The sequence below is a fragment of the Kogia breviceps genome, chromosome 4 (genome assembly GCF_026419965.1).
Source record: "Kogia breviceps isolate mKogBre1 chromosome 4, mKogBre1 haplotype 1, whole genome shotgun sequence".
Taxonomy (NCBI): domain Eukaryota; kingdom Metazoa; phylum Chordata; class Mammalia; order Artiodactyla; family Physeteridae; genus Kogia; species Kogia breviceps.
Genome location: NC_081313.1, coordinates 169,938,837 through 169,958,279, shown reverse-complemented (window position 1 = coordinate 169,958,279; position 19,443 = coordinate 169,938,837). Strand labels below are relative to the sequence as shown.

The window sequence follows — 19,443 nt, the reverse complement described above, 5'->3', positions numbered from 1 at the left end:
CGCCCAGAGCTGGGCCCCGCAGCTGGGCAGCTAATCCAGAAGCCTTCCACCCAGCAGGCACGGGGCAGCTCAGGCCGGAGCAGTCTGCCTCAGGCTGGGCCCTCCACGGTGACACCCTGGGGCAGGCGCCCCCTGCAGCCTCTGTGTCCCTCACGCCACAGGCCAACCCTTCACCGTCCCCAACACCCCAGCCATCAGCTCCAGCACTCTGGCTCCCACTCAGGGCTGGCAGGGGAAGCAGCGGCATTCCCCTGGCCCTGTGCCCAGTGGTCAGGAACTCAAACCTTCTGCCTGGAGCCCAAATGCCCCCCTACGTCCCCGGGCTCAGCCCCAAGCCCAGTCCAGCTGGCTCCCGGGAGTAGCCGTGGAACCTGCCGACTGAGGGCACTGGGGCTGGGCGTCCCGCGGCGCTCCACGTGCCTCCTCTCTGAGGGCGTGAGGCCCGGCCACCTGGGCTGTCTCCACGGAGGCTGGTGGGCGTGCCACCCTGCTCGCCAGTGTCATGGGCGTGGGGCCCACCACAGCTCCATCCTTAGCAGCACGGACCGTCTTTCTGGGGTGTCCCGGTCCTCGAGGACACCTTGACAGCTGGGGCAGAGGGGCGGGTCCGGGCAGGTCTTGGCTCTGAGCGAGATGGCCGCAGCAGGCCCACGAGAGAATCCAGCTGGTCCTGGGGCCCCAGCGTCTGGGGGCCCCTCTCGGCTCCTCTTGGTGATGATGGGATGACTCTCAGTGGCTCCATCCTCTGGGGCTGAGGCACGCCGCGCAAAGACGCGAGGTTGGGTAGGAAAGATCCTTTTATTGGGGTGGACATGGAGCACGCACTAGTCCATGATAAAATGACTTAAGAGAAAGATCCGGAAGGGCTGACTTCTCCCCCTTACGCATGCTCAGAGCAAGGTCTGGGCACAGAATAGGTCCCGGTGGAACTCGAGACAAGGCAAGTCTTTAAGGCCTGAACCAGCCGGTGGGAGCCGGGAGAAGGGCCCCCACCCCTGCCGGCCGGCTGCAGCAGGGGCCTGGCTCTAGACCCTCACAGACACGCTCCAGTTTTCCAGAGGAGAACTGGGGGGCAAGAGGAGGGGGAACTGGAGGGGGGGAGGTGAGTAACAATTGTTGTTTTTAAAAGCATCTACCAACATCACACTACTGGGTCTGACGTCCCCTTTAACCATCGCTTGGTACATTTTACAGCATAAATAAAAACTCAAGGAAAATAAATACATCGGCTCCTATGAGGTTGGAAGTGGTGTGGACGGTGGGGCGTGGGTGGGCCGGCGGAAGGGTTGGGGGGCGGGGCGCTTACACAAGGCGGGCGGGCGAGGAGCAGACAAGACAGGAGGCGCCTGTGGGGGAGTGTGAGTCTTAAGTGTCCTCGTGCATGTCCGGGCTGTCGGTCCGTGCGACCTTGCGGGGGGGCGCCGAGCTCTCACCCTCGAGGTCCACTTGCTCCTGGTCTCTCTTCTTGGCGGCATTCTGGGGGACAGGGGAAGCGAAGGGGTTGTGAGTCTTCATGCTGGGAGAGCTCCTGAAATCTGAGGCTGGCCCTGGGGCCCCAGCACATCACAGAGCCGGGCAGTCGACCCAGGGCCCGTGGCTGGGCAGCCCCTTCTGCCCCCTGGACCTGCCCCACCAAGCCATGGTCTCCTGGGGACACCAGCCTGTGACAAGTACTTCACGGAGTCACCACAACTCTCAATGACCCCCACACAGCATTTCTCAGACACTCAGAGAAGCCATCCACCCTGCCGGAGGGCAAAGGGCACTCATGAGCCACCCAGGGAAGCCCCCAAATTGCCACAGAAGAGGAAAGCATGCTGATTTGGAAAAACCTCCTTTCCTCACTGGTGGGAATCAAGGCTTGTGGGGTGGGGGTGACCAGGAGCTGGGGTTTTCTGAGCAGTCACTTCATCATGGGGTCCCCCCTCCAACCTGGCCCAGAGCAGGTCACTGTCCAATGTTCACCATTATGGGGAAAAAACAATCTGACCACACGGCAAAACTACACGTACAGATTTTCAAGAAAGAAAAAGAAAAAATATCCTGTCAGAAAGGTGGCTTCTTATGGGAAGGACGGGGGTGACGACTTTTCACAGCAGCTACGCATCCTAGTAGGGCCTGAATTTTTAATCGTGTGTACTTTTCATCATTGAACAAAGACTCCAAGTAACAACACTGAAGTCTATCTGCCACCAGGGCCGTGCTCCCCACAAATTGTGGGGAGCCGGGCCTTACTACAGCTTACCAAGCCCCTGCCTGTCCCTGAGCACTAGAGCCCTGTGGCCTCTGCACAGCCATTCCTCTAGAGAATTCTTCCTTCTGAATCACCGAGCAAACTCCTATTCAGCCCTCAAGGCCCCATTCGAACACCCAGCCTCCCAGCCACCGGTGTCCTTCTGCTACTCAGAGCCCCCTGCTGGGCACTGTGCTCCTTCCCGAGTCCCAGCACTCGAACCCCACCCCACGTGCCTTACCTTTTTGTCCCATTGCTGATGTAAGTAGCGCAAAAGAATGTTTGTTTTTTCTGTCACAATAACTGAGAAGGAAAGACAGACAAAGTTGCAGGAAGAAGCTGTGGGGAGCCAGCTGCAGGCGGCCCAGCCCCCATCCCAGCTGGCACTGCCCTCCCAGGGTGAGCTTACCCCTTCCTGGCCTCTGGGCTGTCCCTGCCCTGGGTGGCCTTTGTGTGACTCAAGTCACCACCCTCAACCCTGGAGGAGATTTCAGGAAGCCAAACATTCTCCCTCCTGGGCACAGGCCACTACCATGAGCCCAAGCTGGCTGCCCTGACAGGGTCCCTGCTTCCCAGAGAGAGGCTGAGTCCTAAGCTGAGCTCGGATTCCACCTTTGGGCGGGGGAATGAGCCCCGGCATGCCAGGTCACGTGGGTGTTTTCCCAGACAGACCAGGAGCACAGATCCACATGCTGTGCCCCAGTGACCACAGAACGCACCCTGCAGAGTCCAGGATTTTTTCACGGTTGAAAGAAAACACAGTGACCACAATTAATAACCTTGAGATCCCCCTGCTCTGCAGGCTCCAGCCTTTCCCTGAAGGTCCCTCTGCCTAGCCGCCCCCTCCCCAAGTTGCCCACGCCAGGCTGGGCTGGGTCCCCCACCCCATGGTACGAGTCTCGAGACCTGTAACAGGGAGCCAGCAGGGGAGGCCTGACTTGATGCAGGGATGGGGGTGAGGGCCAGCGAGCAGCAGATGAGGGCCAGCTTGGGACCCTGCAGGGCTGGACGTGGATGCCGGCATGGACATCAGGAGGGTCCCAGGGAAAGCCAGGCTTCCCGCTGCTCCCAAAGGCTGGGAGCTACCCAGCTTCCCACAGGTCACCTCTTGCACCACCCTCTGGCCCTTCCCCTCAGCAGCCGGAATGGGACAGAACAACAGAGGCCACTTACTCTGTTCGGATGGGTACTCCCGAGTGGGCAGGTAGACTGAGGGACGTCGGTTCTGTGGGAGGGTTGGGAAGGCATGGGTTAGGAGAGTAGACAGGTCTGGGGTCCCCTCACCCCTCAACTCGGCACCCGCCCTCCAATGCAGATCAAAAGATGTGCGAGGATTTCAAGTGGGGCTGGGTTTGAAGCTCGGCCCCTCTTCCTGGCAAGACCCCGACCTGGGGGCTACACACCACCCCCGGCACTTTCCCTGAGGGCAGCTCATGGCCCACATACTCACTGAGGCTTTGCACACAGAGTCAGCATGAAATCGACTAAAATTGCTTTTGTTGTAGACAGGCAGTCCTTTCAAAAAATCTGCCTAGAAGACAGGGAAGACAGTAAGTGAGAAATCAGGCAGCAGGCTGGGCCACCACCCCTGGAGCACCTGTGACCGGGTGGGCTACCTACCGGGTGACTTCCGGTTTCCTTCTTTCTGTTCTGTCATTCAAGTTTTCTAGAACTCACCCTTGAGCTGGCCACCTGATGTGTCCACTCTTATGACCAGAACAAAGTAACCAACCCCAGAGTAAGGGTATGATCTCCCACAGGGTCCTCACAATAAACCTGTCACCAGGCAAGGAGCAGGGAAACTGAGGCTCAAACAGGACAGGACACTTGCATCAAGTCAGGAGCAAGCAGCGGGGTAGGGAGCCGGACCCGGGTCCGTCCGACTGCAGACCTGTCCTCTGTGCTAGCTGAATACTGAACTTGTGGTCTCACCTCCATTTATGCACCTTTGATAAAGCCTGGGATGAAGACTTGTCCACCCTAAGAAACCCTGAGGGTCCATGTGACAATACATGGGGGTGGGGGAGCAGGAGCAGGAGGCTGGGTGAAGGGGAAACAGCAGCTGGGACACAGGGGCTGCTGGGACACAGGACCCGAAGCCTGGGGTCGACCGAGCTTCCGAATCCTGAGAAAACTCAGAAACCCAAGTTTCAGTGTGTCAGTACCAGCTTTTTTCTTTTTTTTTTTTTGGCTGCACCATGTGGCATGTAGGATCCTAGTTCCCCAACCACGGACCGAACTCGTGTCCCCTTCATTGGAAGTGCAGAGTCTTAACCACTGGACCGCCAGGGAAGTTCCAGTGCTAGCTTTTTAAAACTGGCTAAGCTTTTCAGCAAACACTGTGTGGACCAGGGTTGGCTCGAGGGCTGCTCCTGGGGTCCCCATATCCAAAGGCTGCCCTGTAAGGGAAGAATACCTCCCAGTGCGGGGAGGGCCAGAAACTTAAAGGAAGCAGGCTGGCTCCTCCCTGCCCCTGCTGCCTGGGGCAGGGGTTCAGGCACCAGAGGTTTCAGGGAGCCAGCGACAGATTCATTCACAGCTCTGACTCTTGGAAAGTCCTTTTTCTCTGACGCTCTGGCACCAACTGGGCAAGGAAGGGAAAGAGCTCTGGAAGGGGAAGACCCTGACTCTGGGTGGAGGGCAGGTCTCTGCCACAAGATGGGGGTGAATAAAGGCCAAGGGGAGCTGTGTCCGCCTCAGGAAACTGAGGCACAAGAGCCCCAGGGAGGGATGAAGGCTGAGAACTTGGGGCAGGGAGTGACTTCCCAGCAGAGCAGGAGGGCAACGCTGTCGTCAGGCCCAGAGAGGGAGAGTTGGGGAGGACCAGGGGTTTCCCAAGCTGGAGTCACCCCATCATACAGACGAGGAAACTGAGGCAAAAAGGTCATGTAACACTCACCTGAGGTTCCCCGGCCCCAATGAGAAAACAAGGAAGCTGACTGAACCCAGCTTTGCCTAACCTCAGAGGCCAAGCTCCCGTTCGGTGATGCCAGTGCCTCTGCTTCCTGCCTGAAAGCTGAGGGCTCAGAGCCTACAGGCTACATGAACCCTCCCTCGGGTGCTCCATCGCCATGCCTGACCCAGGCGCTGAGCTCTCGGGGAAGCCGCTGTTCAGGGGATCCCCCATCACCCTCTGGTGCCGGCGGAAACAGGTGTCCTCAACTCTGTGCGGCCCAACCCTTCCTCTGCTGGGCCCCAGCAAGAACCTAGCGGGATGGGTGAGCCAGGGGAGCTGGAACATGGATGGGCCTCCTGCTCCCACCCAGGAGGTGGCCCTCACATCTGGGTGACCTATGGCCCCAGAGCCAGCTCAGAGTGCCTCAAACCTGCCTCCCCTGTCCCAGGACCCCTGCCTCAGCTCTGCCCCAGACTATGGGGCCAGCTTCATCCATCCGGCAAGGTGTTCTCAGGACCCAACTGTGTGGTGGGCCCTACACCAGGCACCAGGGCACTGTGGAGAGCCACAGCAGACCTACTTCTGGCCCTAGGGAACAGATAGTGCATGGGGACACGGGTGTGGATCAAAGAGCCATGCAGTGAATGCAGAGTGGCCATGAGGACAGGGCACCACGAGGTGCCATGTGAGGCCCATGACAGTAGGGGGAGGGGGGAGGGAAGGCTGGCTGGTCTGGGGGATGGGGAGGACTGCCCAGATGCAGTGATGCAGGCCTGAGACCTACAGGAGAGGAGGGGTCCTTGCCCAAACTCAAACCCCTGTGCAGCCCTGGTTCGGCTTGGCCCACACCAGCGTCCTGCCACACACCTCCTCAGCCCGTGCCACCTTCCAGGAATGCCCCTCCGCTCTCCATGTGGGAAACACCCACCAAACTCTCCAGCCAGCTCAAAACACCCCCTCCCGCTTCCCCCTCCCCACACCTTGGGAGCCTCTAACAGGGAGCCTCTGCCAGAGCCACGCTCATACCCCAACGAGGTCATCTGTTTACACATCCAGTTCCCTCACTGGACTGCCACCTCCCTGAGGCAGAGGGCAGGGCAGGGCTGGCTCAACCCTGGGTCCCTGACAGGGCTAACGTGGGGCCGGGCAGCAGAGTGGTGAGAGGTTCCGAAGCCCCAGGCCTGCACTGAATCCTGGATGGGCCCTTCCCTGGCTGTGTGACCTGGGGCAGGTGACCTCCCAGTCTGGCTGCCCCAGTTGTGAACCGGGTTTACAAGAGGGACCCCTCCCAGGGTTGTTCTGGGTTTCAGTAAGACAACACAGGGAGAGAGCTTTGCCCACAGCACTCCTGAGAGCAGCTGTTAGTATCAGTGCATGTGTGCTGAATAAATGAATGCAGACAGGGCATGGCCAGTACTTCCTGTCAGCTAAGCAGGAAAACCAGGCCTCAGACACAGGAAGAAATCCTCACCTCAGCCAGCCAAATCCTAGCTACAGCTGGGCCCAGAAGCTGTCCATTGCCTCAGCAAACACTCACTGAATATCTGTGTGCCAGTCCCTGTGTGGGCAGCCTGCCAGTGACCCAACCAAAGCAAGATGAGGAAAAGAAATGGTGTGCAGAGAGAGGAGGCATGGGGGCCTCCTGCAGTCAGGAAGGGACCCTCTGAGCAGATGTTATTCACAGGAGGAAGAGCAATCCAGGCAGGAGTAACAGGTGCAAAGACCCTGGGGTGGCAGGGACTGAGTGTGAAGATGTGAAAACAAGGCTACTGTGGCTGGAGCTCACAGCGGGGAGGGGTGAAGAGGATGGAGATGAGGTCACAGAGCTGGGCAGGGACGTTGGAGGCTGAGGGGAGAGGTGGGTTTCATTGGGGTTACAACAGGAAGCCACCCGACTGTTTTGTAAGCTAGATAGTGGTATTATCTGATTGACATCTTTAAAAGCTCCCTCTGGTTCTGGGTGAAATACAGAATGCCAGTGGGGCAGGATGGAGGCAAGAAGACCAGGGAGGAGGCTGGAGCAGGTGTTCAGGCGGGAGGTGGCAGTGCCGGGACCAGGGTGGGGAGCTGTGGACAGATTCAGAATTCGTTTTGGAGGCAGAGCCAACAGAACCCTCTTAGGAACTGGGAGTGGGCAACGAGGTCGCAGCGAGGAGTCAAGGACAACACCCAGGCTTGGGGACCCACGTGCTAGGAACCCACTTACCACTTTCCCATATCCTTACTGACAAGAAGTCTTTTACCTATTCCCCACCACATCCCAACGACTACGGCTTGTGGGCTGGGACCCTGAGTCCAGGAACAATGGGGTTTGACCTGCCCTGACAAAAGCTTCCATCACCTCTGTCAGCCCTGGGGATGCCAAAGAGTGGAGGGAATGAAGGGGGCTTCAGTCCAACTGTGAGGCTGTGTCCCACTTCACAGGTGGAGAGCCCAAACACCAAAGAACCACCAGACCCAAATCTCAGGATGAGTGAGCGGCCCAAGGGGGATTTTAACCTCCCCAAAAGTTGGCATGATCCCCACTTCAAGGTGAGGAGACAGCTGGGAGAGAATGTCACCATCCCCGAGTCACCCAGCTCATCTGTTGAGCGTTCACTGTCCCAAGCCCTTTAAGACGTCAGTTCCCCAAATTATCACAACCCTATTAAGTCTGGGCTATTGCTACCCTCATTTAACAGGGATAGGGCCTGGTGACTGGAGAGATGAAGTCGCTCCCTCTTAGAGCTGGTCGGGACCGGAATATTGGAGGTGGGGTCAGGGCTCTGGGGGACCACGGCAGTTCGCGATGTCGCACTTCCTTTGGCGATAAAGCCCCGCATGTCACGATGTCAAGCCCCCTCCCCGCCCCGACGCTAAGGCCAGCCTCCCAAACCTTCCCGAACAGGAAAGGCCCAGGCCTGGCGCCCGGAGTACGAGGCCTCAGTTGGGGGTCTCGGGGGACCCCATCCCTAGCCCCCCAGGCGATTTCCGGGGGAGCCGCGACCCGGAAATGAATGAGATGCCAGGGCCTGTAAACCTAGATAGGGTCAGGGGTCGGAGATGGACCCAGTACGGGGTCAGCAAGAAGCTCACAGAAGGGTCCGGGGGGCGGGGGTCGAAGGTGACAGGTCAGAGAGAGGGGCGGGGCCGGGCCCGAGGGGGCCGGCCAGGGCGGTGAGGGGCCTCGGGGGTTACTGGAGGTGGGTGGGCCCGCGGCGCCATTTTGTCGAGCGGAGGGGGAGTACGGCCCCGGCGGCCACCCTCACCATCTTCTGTTTCCTCCGTCGCCGCCTCAGCCACCGCCTCAGCCGCCGCCACCGCCACCACAGCCGCCTCCTTAGCAGCCGCCGCACAGTAACTTCTAGCCACGGCACAGCCCACACTGCTGGTGCGGCCGCCCTTCAGTCGTTGGTCCGCCCTCTGGCCCTGCCTCCAAGTTATGCGGTCTTTGCGCACTCCCATTGGTCAGATCCGGCTAAGTCACGCGCCCATTGGTTGCCACGCCGCCTCTCTTCGTGGTCAAGTTCAGTTGAGAGAGCAAAACCCCGCCTGGGACTTGCAAGCAAAGAGCAGCGAAATCCGGAAGTGGGCGGAGGCCGCGCCCCCAAAGCCCCTTGGGATTTGTAGTGTGCAACACCCCGAGGTCCCACCGGTCTCTCTAGCGTTTGCTACGCTTTTTCATATGGTAGTTCATGGGGTTCTCACAGCAGCCCCGGAAGGATAGGGACCCACCGTTACACTCCCAGCCTCCTCCCTGGTGTCCCAACCTTAGGTTTCGACGTATCTAAACTGCTCCCACACTAGCCGCTTGATATCTTTAAGCTCACAGAGCATCTTTGAAACACTTCCCTTGGCTCCCCAGTATCCCAAGGATCCAGTCCCGCCTCCTCGGTCCCAAATTCTGGGCCCCTCCGGCCTCCTTCGTCCACCTTTTATCCTGACCCGTCCAATCCCTCCTCCCTTTGGGCCCTCCCAGACCCTGCCACCTTCTCTAAGAAGCCTTCCCCGACTGCGTTCTTTCAAGGCAAAGTCCAGTGCCTCCTCTGGGCTCCACAGTTCTCACAATCATCCTCCCAGCCCTGACTCCACTGTGTCCAAACTGCCTGGGTACGAATCAAGCCACCGCCCGCCCCCCCCACCACCACCAGCCTGACAGCCTGGAGACAACAAGAACTTATTGAGGAAGTACTCAATAAGTTACTAAGTGGAAGCTACTAAGTATTATTACACCAACATCACAGCAAAGGAGAAATGAGCATCTCATTTTAAGGATGGATCCTCTTTATTTTTTTGGCCGCGCAGCATGCAGGATCCTAATTCCCCAACGAGGGATGGAACCCGCGCCCCCTGCAGTGGAAACCTGGAGTCATAACCACTGGACTGCCAGGGAAGTCCCATTTTATTGGAACCAAATGAACGTCAGAGGGCTAAGATCTTGCTCAAGGTCACAGAGCCCATCCCCAAGGGGCAGGTGGAGGATTCAAACCCCTCCCACCTCTGCACAAGCCTTCCTAGAACTGTGAGAATTGACATTTTATAAGACAAGTGAAAATTTGAACATTTATTAGATTTTTAATGACATGAAGGAATTGTTGGATTTTTTTTTTAGCTTTGAAAAGCTTTGTGAATATGTATTAAAGGGCCCTTATCTTAGAGAAGTGAGTTCTGAAATATTTACAGAAGAAATAACCTGATGCTCGAGATTTGCACCTCAGGAGAGGGCAGGATAAGTTGTGGGTAGAGCTGTGTACTGGGTTACAAGGGCGTTCACTGTACCATTCTGTGGACTGATGCACATGTTCGAAATTCTTCCTAATTCAAAAGCGTAAAAAGGCATTTGGCAAGGTCTGCCTTCCCACTCCCTCTTCCAGTCCAGTCCCACAATTCTTCCCCTGGGCTAACCCCGAAATCTGAGGATTCACGTCCATCCGAGTCCCAGTCGTCAGCGAGGAAAAATGCTTTAATGGGGGGGGGGTCCAGCCGGCAGCGTCGCGCTGCTCAATGGCTCAACGATTTTCGACCCTTGTGCATGCGGCGAAGAATGACCTGGACGCCGTTTGGCTTGCTCAAGCGCCGGACCCAACCATGCTTGTTCTTGCGCTTGATGTTGCTCGGCTGATACTCGTTCCCGCGCGCCTTGCCCCGGGTCTGCTGCACGGCGGGGAGTCCCCAGGCGTCGGGGAGCCCCAGCCACGCCCGGGGCTGGAGCCACCTGCCGGGGAAGGTTAGAGGGGGCGCTGTGTCACTTCTGCGTGGCGCCCAACCTCTCCGATATTGGGCTTCCCGATCAATGCCGGAGGGAGCCTGGCAGCAAAAGGCGCTCGAGGAGTTCTCAAGGCATTGGAAGGTCATGTGGTTGGTAAACAGCTGGGGCCAGCCCCCGACGCCGCCCTACTCCCAGATTTGGGAAGGGGTCCCCCTGAGGACTTACCTGCCACCCAAAAGCGCAGCTGACCTACTGACTGGCCCCAACAGGCGACCCACCGATCTGGTCGAGAAAGCCATGTCCGCCGCCGGCACGCCGTCCGGTGGCAGCTATTCCAAAGCCCACAGGTTCCGCAGCTGCGGAACGAGGACTTCTGGGAAATGTAGTTTCTTCTAGGCGGAGCCCTCATTGCAGCGGGAGTTGTAGTTCTACATAGGCGCGCCGCATCTTAGGCGTGAGCGTCAGTGCCCACAGGAGAGTGTAGTTCTTCTTGTGGACCAGCAGGTGATACGAACGGCGCCTCCTACGCATGCGCGTGCGTACAAGACATTAGTCTGCTGGGAGTTGTAGTTCCTTCTCCTGTAGCTCTACAGAGGGTACCCTGGGGTGACGGTGGCGCAGCTGGTAGCAGCCTCAGGAAACGGCTGGTTGAATTTCCCACCCCCAGCGGGAGCCAGGCAGACGGCACATGGCTGGCAGCTTTCCTTTAGCCCCAGCCAAGTCTCCGCCCCTTGGCGGGGAGCCCAAGAAGTCTGAGTTGGTGTTGGCCGGATGTCCTTGGAGTGGTCATTCAGTTTCTCAATCTGCAGAACTCAACGGCTGCAGGCTTGCCCTTGGCGGTGCCCCCGTTCAGGCCCTATTTTTCTAATACTCATATCTGAGCCCTTTCCCTTCTTACACACCTTCTACGGCTCCCCATTGCCCCAGGGAAAATAACTGGCAGGCATTTGAAGTCCGCTCTCGCCATACACACACACTTAAATTTCAGCTACAACCTCCTTTACCTGGTGCTCCCCTATTCATCTTTTAAAAATCCTCCTCAGATACTCTCCTTTCCCCCAGTCCTGTCCCTCCCTCTGGCCCAACACTGCCCCCACACAGCTCTCCCCAGACTCTCCCTGAAGCCCAGGGCGCCCTCAAGGGCCAGGCTTGCAGCTGAGTCCCTGCAGGCACCCCAGCATCTCCCAGCCTGGGGAGGGGGAGGGGAGCTTTTTCTGCATTAATAAACTGTAGTCTCCCAGGAGCACCCTGAGTGGGCAAGAGTGGGTGGCTGGACCTAATCTAGCTCTCACAGCAAATTCCAGGGGATAGGAGTGGGGAAGGGATGATTAACCCCTTGTCCTCTGAAGCCCATCCTACCTGCACCATCATTTAGCAAACCACTACAATACTACAGCAGTACAATAATAATGCCAATAATGTATGGAGCACTTTCCCTGCTGAGCAAACTCATGAGGGAATTAATTCAATAGAGAAATAAATGGAGTCTCAGAGAAGGGACTTGCCCAATGTCACATATCAGCAAAGGGCAGAGGCTGGATTTGAACCGTGGGCTTTCTGGCTCTGGCTGGGACCAGGGTCACCAGTTAAATTGGCCTATCTGTGAAACTCCAATTCCTTAATTACCCATAGCTCCAAGATATCTGTTTAATGGTTTAACGAATAACAATTTGCAGAACTTGAAATCACACAGCCGTGGTTCCAAGTCCCACCTCTGCCCCCCAGCTTGCCTTGTGATCTTGTGCCATTTATGAGCCTCAGTTTCCCCACCTGAAATTGCAAAGATCTGGGAGACTGTAGAACGGAAAGGTCAGCACAAAGAGAGGGGCATGGGGGCTCCGTTTGGAGGGGACAGGGCAGTTTGGAGGCAGAGGCTAGCCGAGGAGATCCTCTTTGCAGCGAGGAGGGGCCCGGAAGACCTTAGGTTGCGACCCCTTGTCGGCGGTTAACCAGGCCTAATCCCTCCATCCCCCTTCTTAAGCCTTGAGGGAGGCGGGGCCGTTGCCCCAAGAGCCCGCCCCAATCCCGGAGTTGCCGCCTCTGATTGGCAGTCTAACTAGGCCGGGTCATTATGCAGCTGCGATTGGCCGAGGCTCCAGTCAGTCGGTGCGCGGTCCCGCCCCCCCGGGGAGACACTTAAAGGGCCGTCTCGCTAGGCGGTAGCGGGATGTCCCCGCACTGACCGCGCTGGGCCCGCGCCCGCCCGCGTAAACGCGCCCGGCCCGACCGCGCGCCACCATGTAAACGGCGCCCGCAGGCGGACGCCCGCTTCTCCGCCCGGGACCCCTTTGCCCTGCCCCGGGCCCCAGGGCCCTCAATGAGGTGAGCAGGGACCGGGCCGTGGGAAGGGGACACTGAGGCCCCTGGGTCTTTCACTTTGGAGGGGGGGTTGTCCACAAAGCCCTTAGGAAGCCGCGGAGCCCCAGTGGCCTCGACCCCGCCGCAGGGTTGACGGGCACCCAGGAGGCGGGGGCCTGGCTCTGTGGAGGGGGTCTGGCGTGGCGCATCTGCGCCCCCTTTGGCAATCCCGTGTTGGAACCCCGCCGGAGGTGGGGGGCGCGGCCTGCTCCCCCTTCCTCAGCAAGTACGGGCCACTGCAGGCCGGGTGTTCGGCGTTCATTATACCCGAGGAGCCCAGGATGGGGACGGGGAGGGGTTGGTCCCATCACCAGGGCCTAAACAATGGGGGTGCTCTGCGCGGGTATCCCCCTCGAGTTATGTAACTGCCTGCAGTTGCCATGGACACGGAGTGGGGGCCGTGGCCAAGGGAGCGGGATGGAGGCCTGGAGCCCCCAGCCAGGGCTTTACCTTCTCCATCCTCATCTCCACCACTGGGGGCTGTGTGCCAGATTCCCCAGAACCCAAGGTACTGAGCAGTGGGGACAGAGCACCTTCTTCCCAGAGTGTTTGAGCCTCAGCTTGTAGGTCTGTGAAACAGACCAATTGCACCCACGGTCTTCGGGAGTTGGGCAAGGTCTTCTGGAGCTCAGTCCTGAAACCCCTCTCCCAGGGTCTCACCTTTCAGAAGCCAGGTTTAGAGGCCTGGGATGGGGGCTCTTTGGGATCTGCACATTTTTAGATGCCTTTGGAGCCCTCAGGATATGCTGGTTTGGTGAAAGTGAATTAAGGAAACAGTGCATGAATGAATGAATGGACGAATGAATGAATGTGTTTAGGAAGGCATTACTGCTATAAACCTGAGCTGGAGGGCCCTCAAGGATGGGCCACATTTGCCACAACGTCCCCTCCTCCAGGAGGGGGATGCCTCCAGGCATCCAATGAATGCCTCTTGGTCTCAGCCACTACCTTCTCTCTAGGATAGACCAGGCTGGCCCAGAAGGGTGGCCAAACGCCACACAGGCACTGACCAGACAAACATCTCAGTGCGTGGCTGGTTCTAGCCACCCCCAAACTGGAGCCTAGATGGGGCCTCACAGTGCAACTCACCTGACCCAGGTGTGGGGAGTGGGTGCTATGGGAGTGGAAGGCTCCCTGTTTAGATGGCCTCTGACCTGGCTGTCACAACCCCACTCACAGGACACACCATGCTGACCGGCGTGACCGATGGGATCTTTTGCTGCCTGCTGGGCGCGCCACCCAATGCTGTGGGGCCCCTGGAGAGTGTAGAGTCCAGTGATGGCTACACCTTTGTGGAGGTCAAGCCTGGCCGCGTGCTGCGGGTGAAGCATGCTGGACCCACTCCGATCCCCACCCCACCTCCACCACTGTCAGACGCCGCCCAGGGGGACCAATCTGGCTTGGTCCACTGCCAGCGCAGAATCACCGTGTACCGCAACGGGCGGTTACTGGTGGAGAACCTGGGCAGGGCACCACGAGCTGACCTCCTGCAGGGGCAGAACGGCTCTGGGGAGCCACCAGCCGCCCTCGAGGTAGAGCTGGCTGACCCAGCGGGCAGCGATAGCCGCTCGGGCCCAGGAAATGCTGGGAGTGGCAGTGGTGGACGACGGCGGCGAGCCCGACGCCCCAAGCGGACCATCCACATTGACTGTGAGAAGCGCATCACCAGCTGCAAGGGCACCCAGGCCGATGTGGTGCTCTTTTTCATCCACGGTGTCGGCGGGTCCCTGGCCATCTGGAAGGAACAGCTGGACTTCTTTGTGCGCCTGGGCTACGAGGTGGTGGCACCCGATCTGGCCGGCCACGGGGCCAGCTCAGCACCCCAGGTGGCCGCCGCCTACACCTTCTATGCACTGGCAGAGGACATGCGTGCCATCTTCAAGCGCTATGCCAAGAAGCGAAACGTGCTCATTGGCCATTCTTACGGGTGAGCCAACACTGGGCTGGGGATGAGGGTGAGGGGTGGGGACTGGCAGGAACTGGACACCCACTCACAAAATACTGATTTCCCTTCTTGAAAAATCCCACTAACATCTGCAACAAAACAGGGATCCTGCCACCAATGCTATTGTTTCACATTGTTTTAAAGCAGTATCTCAATTCCTGAACTATTGACATTTTGGGTCAGGTAATTCTTTTCTGTGAGGGGCTTTCTTGTACACTGTAGGATGTTTAGCAGCGTCTCTGACCTCTACCGATTAGATGCCGCTAGCACAGTGGTCGTGATGATCATGACAATCAAAAATGCCTTCAGATAGTGCCAAAGGTCCTCTGGTAGGCAGAATCACCCCTAGCTGAGAACCGTTGTCTTCAACTAAGTTCAAAAATTGGCTGTTCTGGAGACCCTAAGGGCTCCAAGGAAAGACTAATTGGAATCCCATAATTTTTGTTTACAAGGGCACAGGTTGCTATAATTCACTTTCCCTTAAAGGGGTGACAGATAATACCACCTAGCATTTAGATGAGAGCCCACACCATGGAAGGCTATGGGCCTGGGTGCCTAATCACTGCCAAGTGGTACCATTCTGTCCTTTACCCAGGAGGAAAGGCAGGATCTGATCAGCCAGCCAGGTTGAGAACCACTGTTTTAGTTGTTGTAGCCCATGCAACTAGACAAGAAAAGGAAATGTTACATAAGTTTCCAAAAGAAAGGAAGCCAGACTGTGAAATAGCATAGCTCCTATTTGCTTATATGAAAACATATCTCAAAGTGGATGCTTATGCTAAATGATTCCTCCAATTAAATGAGCACCCACCTGTGGAAATTCCTGTGACCCCATAACAATGCTATGAGGTCAGCACAGTTACTATGTCACAAATGTGGAGATGGCAGCTCAGAGAGGTTAAGCAATTCGCCCAAGGGCACACAGTGAGTCACTGGGACAGTCAAGTCCACCTGACTCCTGCTTGTATCCTGTCCCTCTTTTCAGCAAGTGTTGGCAAACTTTTTCTTAAAGAGCCAAATAGTAAATATTTTAGGTTTGCAGGCCATAATGGTTGATCTCTGTTGAAACTTCACATGTCTACTGTTATAGAAAGAAAGCAGACATAATTGTAAACAAATGGACATGGTTTTATTCTAATAAATCTTTATTTATAAGATATTTTACATATTTACAAGATTGTAAACTTAAGTTTACAAAAACAAGCACCCAGCCCACAGGCCATAGTTTGCAAAACAAACTCTGCTTTAGGGGGAATGAGGAGAGGTACCTGCACCTTTCCACCTTGCATAAGGCAGGCAGATGTGCCACACCCAGGGGCCAGTGAGAGAAGATCCTTAAAGGGAAGGGATACGCTGGAAACAGGGACCTTCTCTGAGAAGCCAAAGGGTTTGTTTAATCAAATAGCTTTCCTAACACTTGGCAATAAGTAATTCTTACTCCTTTGGGGGTTATGATGACTTTGAGGATCTGATAAAAGTTCTGTATTTGGATCCTTTCTCCAAAAGGAAAAAAAATCCACCCTCCACACACACACACACACACACACACACACACACACACACACACACACACACACAGTCTCTCAATTTCAGGGCATTCGAGATGCCCCACCCATTCCCCCCCCCATTTGGTGCCCATGGACCCCAGGGGAAGAATCTTGGCCTTCAAGGATATGCCTCTGGGTGAGGGGAGGGCATTAACCCCTTCACTGCTTGTATCCTGCTGACCACTGCCCTTCAACCCTCCCCACCATCCACCCATGGGGCAGTGTCTCCTTCTGCACGTTCCTGGCGCATGAGTACCCAGACCTGGTGCACAAGATGATCATGATCAACGGCGGGGGCCCCACGGCACTGGAGCCCAGCTTCTGCTCCATCTTCAACATGCCCACGTGCGTCCTGCACTGCCTGTCACCCTGTCTGGCTTGGAGCTTCCTCAAGTGAGTGACCTGGCCCTGCCCTGGCATCTCCCCAAGGTGGATGGGAGGGGAAGCTATATGGCTGGGGCTGGCATGGGGGCACCCCTGGTGGCTGAGCTGGCATGAGGGCTCCAGCAGTGCCTCCCCACCTCCAGGGCTGGCTTCGCCCGCCAAGGGGCCAAAGAGAAGCAGCTGCTGAAGGAGGGCAATGCATTCAATGTGTCTTCCTTTGTGCTTCGGGCCATGATGAGTGGCCAGTACTGGCCCGAGGGCGACGAGGTCTACCATGCCGAGCTCACCGTGCCCGTCCTGCTTGTCCATGGCATGCACGACAAGTTTGTGCCGGTGGAGGAAGACCAGCGCATGGCTGAGGTATGGCACGCCGCCCACCACACCCTTCAAATCCCCCTTGCACAGTCCAGGGGGACTCTGCCTTGTGCTCCAGCCCCAGGGACGTCAGAGCTTAGATGGAGAGTCAAAGGTGGAATCCAGAAAGTGGGGCTGCCTTGAACAGGTGGTAGGTTTATGTGCTGTCCCCACTGCACATTAAGAGGCACTCTTCATGGGACCTCCCTGGCAGTCCAGTGGTAAGGACTCCGTGCTTCCACTGCAGGGGGCACAGGTTTGATCCATGGTGAGTGAACTAGGACCCCACATGCCATGCGGCATGGCCAAAAAAAAAAAAAAATGGCACTCTTCACAGTTGGGATTTGTGATGGGCTACATAATTCTTCAAGGGCGAGCTGAGGATCTTTAGATAAGATTCCCCAGAAAGGGTCTTGCGATCCTTAGGGCTAAGAATAGCTCTGGGCCAGCGGTTCTTAACCAGGGATGATTCTGCCCCACAGGGGACACTTGGAAATGTCTGCAGACTTTTTTGGTTGTCATGACTGTAGGGGAGGGAGGTGCTGCTGGCATCTGGTGGGTGGAGGCCAGGGATGTTGCCCAGTAACCTACATGAGCAGGACGGCCCCACCGCAGAAAATGATACAGTGCCAAGTGTCTGTCATGTAGAGGTTGAGAAACCCTACCTTAGCATGAGAGACTCTCCATCTGTCAGTGATTTCTCACCGAGGTGACTTTACCTCCAAGAGATATTTGGCAATGTCTGGAGAGATTTTTTTTTTAATTTATTTATATTTTTTATTTTTGGCTGCGCTGGGTCTTCGTTGCGGTGCACAGGCTTCTTATTGTGGTGGCTTCTCTTGTTGCGGAGCATAGGCTCTAGGCAGGTGGACTACAGTAGTTGTGGCTCCAGGGCTCTAGAGCACAGGCTCAGTAGTTGTGGCGCACGGGCTTAGTTGCTCTGCAGCATGTGGGATCTTCCTGGACCAGAGGTTGAGCCTGTATCCCCTGCATTGGCAGGCAGATTCTTAACCACTGCGCCACCAGGGAAGTCCCTGGAGAGATTTTAAATTGTCACACTGTGGCGGGGGAGTGGGATGCTATCACTGGCATCTAGTGGATCGAAGCCAGGGATGCTGCTCACATCCTACAGTGCATGGAACAACCCCCATCCCAGAGAATGATCCCACCCCAAATGGCATTAGTGCCCGGGTTGAGAAATCCTGCTCTGGATATATTGTAGGCACTTAATAAACGGGGAATGAATGAATATCCAGTTGGGCTCCAGCAGGGTGACAGGCCATCTTCCAGATCCCCCTTGGGTGGAAGTGGAGGAATATAGGGTAGATTGCAATAAGGACCCCCTGATGTTGGAGGCCATGCATAGATGGGGGGCGTGGGGGGAGTCCCAGGGCAGCCTGGCCCCGAGCTCCGTCGGCCTGTCTCTGCCTGCCCTGAGCCCGCGTCCTCCGCAGATCCTGCTCCTGGCCTTCCTGAAGCTCATCGATGAAGGCAGCCACATGGTGATGCTGGAGTGTCCGGAAACGGTCAACACGCTGCTCCACGAATTCCTGCTCTGGGAGCCCGAGCCCTCGCCCAAGGCCCTGCCCGAGCCCCTGCCCACGCCCCCAGAGGAAAAGAAGTAGCCGCTGAGCTGGCAGGGTAGTGCTTAGTGAGCCGAGGAGCCTGAGGAGGGGCCCGGAGCCGGAGTTGGGTCTGCCGTGCGGACCACCTGGGCGGGCCGTTCGCTCCAGCGGGCGGGGCCAGGTCAGGGAGACGCCCCCCAGGCCGGCTGGGCAGGACGTGGCGTTCGTGGGAGCCGGGTGGACACACCGCTCTCTGCTAGTCCTGCGGGACCCATCGGTTTTTCGGGGCCATAGCCGGGACCCCCGCGGAGGATGACCTTGTACAGAAGCCCCCTACCCCAAAACGCCAGGGCCGAGGCAGGCCACCACCCCGCTCTCTGTCTTCCGTGTTCGCCGTGCTTGATCCTGGGACCCACGAGCCCCGCAGGGACCCTCGAGACCCCGCCCCAATGCCCGAGACCCCTTATCACCCCCCATTCCTCGGCGCTGGGAGCTATTGTGGCCCAAGGAGGGAGGGTTTGGGAGGGGGCTGGCACCACCGAACCCGCACATCTCAACTTGTAATTCAATAAAAAGAAGTGACAATCTGAGCCTCCAGGCCTGTGTTGGGTGACCGCAGCGCGGGGCCGCCCTGAGCCTCAGTTTCCCCAAGTGCAGACTGAACTGAGTCGAGTGCCTCCCCATCAGGGCTGGTCCACAGAGACTTGAGGATGTCGGCCGTCCAGGCTTGCTTCCCGAGTTCCCCTCCCTCCTCAAAATGCAGGGGCTACTTGGGCAGTATTTCCAGAGCAGAAGGCAGATAGGGGGTGAGCTCCCCGTCCCTGGAGGGGAGGAGAACCAACTGAGGTCGATGCTGAGGTTGAGGTGAGGACCCGAGGACAGTTGCATCTGATTACAGTAGCCATAATTGTGTCAGCTGTATGCAAAGCCCTATGCTGAGTGCCTGACACCCATAGATTCATTGAATCTCCCT

At 57.3% G+C, this 19,443-nt stretch overlaps 3 protein-coding genes across 4 annotated transcripts; 1 reads left to right on the top strand and 2 right to left on the bottom strand.

The window, feature by feature from the left end:
- Nucleotides 1–779: 779 nt before the first annotated feature.
- DDA1 (DET1 and DDB1 associated 1) lies at nt 780–8,588 on the bottom strand. Of its 2 annotated transcripts, none has more exons than XM_059061184.2 (5): nt 8,378–8,588; nt 3,684–3,760; nt 3,407–3,458; nt 2,475–2,536; nt 780–1,476 (listed from the first exon to the last, which is right to left on the bottom strand). In XM_059061184.2, the coding sequence occupies exons 1-5, from the start codon at nt 8,571–8,573 to the stop codon at nt 1,366–1,368; spliced, it is 498 nt and encodes a 165-aa protein (XP_058917167.1). In that variant the 5' UTR covers nt 8,574–8,588; the 3' UTR covers nt 780–1,365. The 2 variants fall into 2 exon arrangements, with proteins under 2 accessions (XP_058917167.1, XP_058917168.1); XM_059061185.2 differs by having other exon boundaries at nt 3,684–3,764; nt 8,378–8,552.
- Nucleotides 8,589–9,374: 786 nt separating this feature from the next.
- MRPL34 (mitochondrial ribosomal protein L34) lies at nt 9,375–12,290 on the bottom strand. The gene is made up of 2 exons (XM_059060692.2): nt 10,543–12,290; nt 9,375–10,323 (listed from the first exon to the last, which is right to left on the bottom strand). The coding sequence occupies exons 1-2, from the start codon at nt 10,614–10,616 to the stop codon at nt 10,110–10,112; spliced, it is 288 nt and encodes a 95-aa protein (XP_058916675.1). The 5' UTR covers nt 10,617–12,290; the 3' UTR covers nt 9,375–10,109.
- A 124-nt stretch (nt 12,291–12,414) lies between these two features.
- On the top strand, nt 12,415–19,060 carry ABHD8 (abhydrolase domain containing 8). Its single transcript, XM_059061560.2, has 5 exons — nt 12,415–12,639; nt 13,855–14,602; nt 16,390–16,560; nt 16,695–16,911; nt 18,360–19,060. Exons 2-5 carry the CDS (start codon nt 13,863–13,865, stop codon nt 18,528–18,530), a joined length of 1,299 nt encoding a protein of 432 aa, XP_058917543.1. The 5' UTR covers nt 12,415–12,639; nt 13,855–13,862; the 3' UTR covers nt 18,531–19,060.
- The last annotated feature ends 383 nt before the right edge of the window (nt 19,061–19,443 follow it).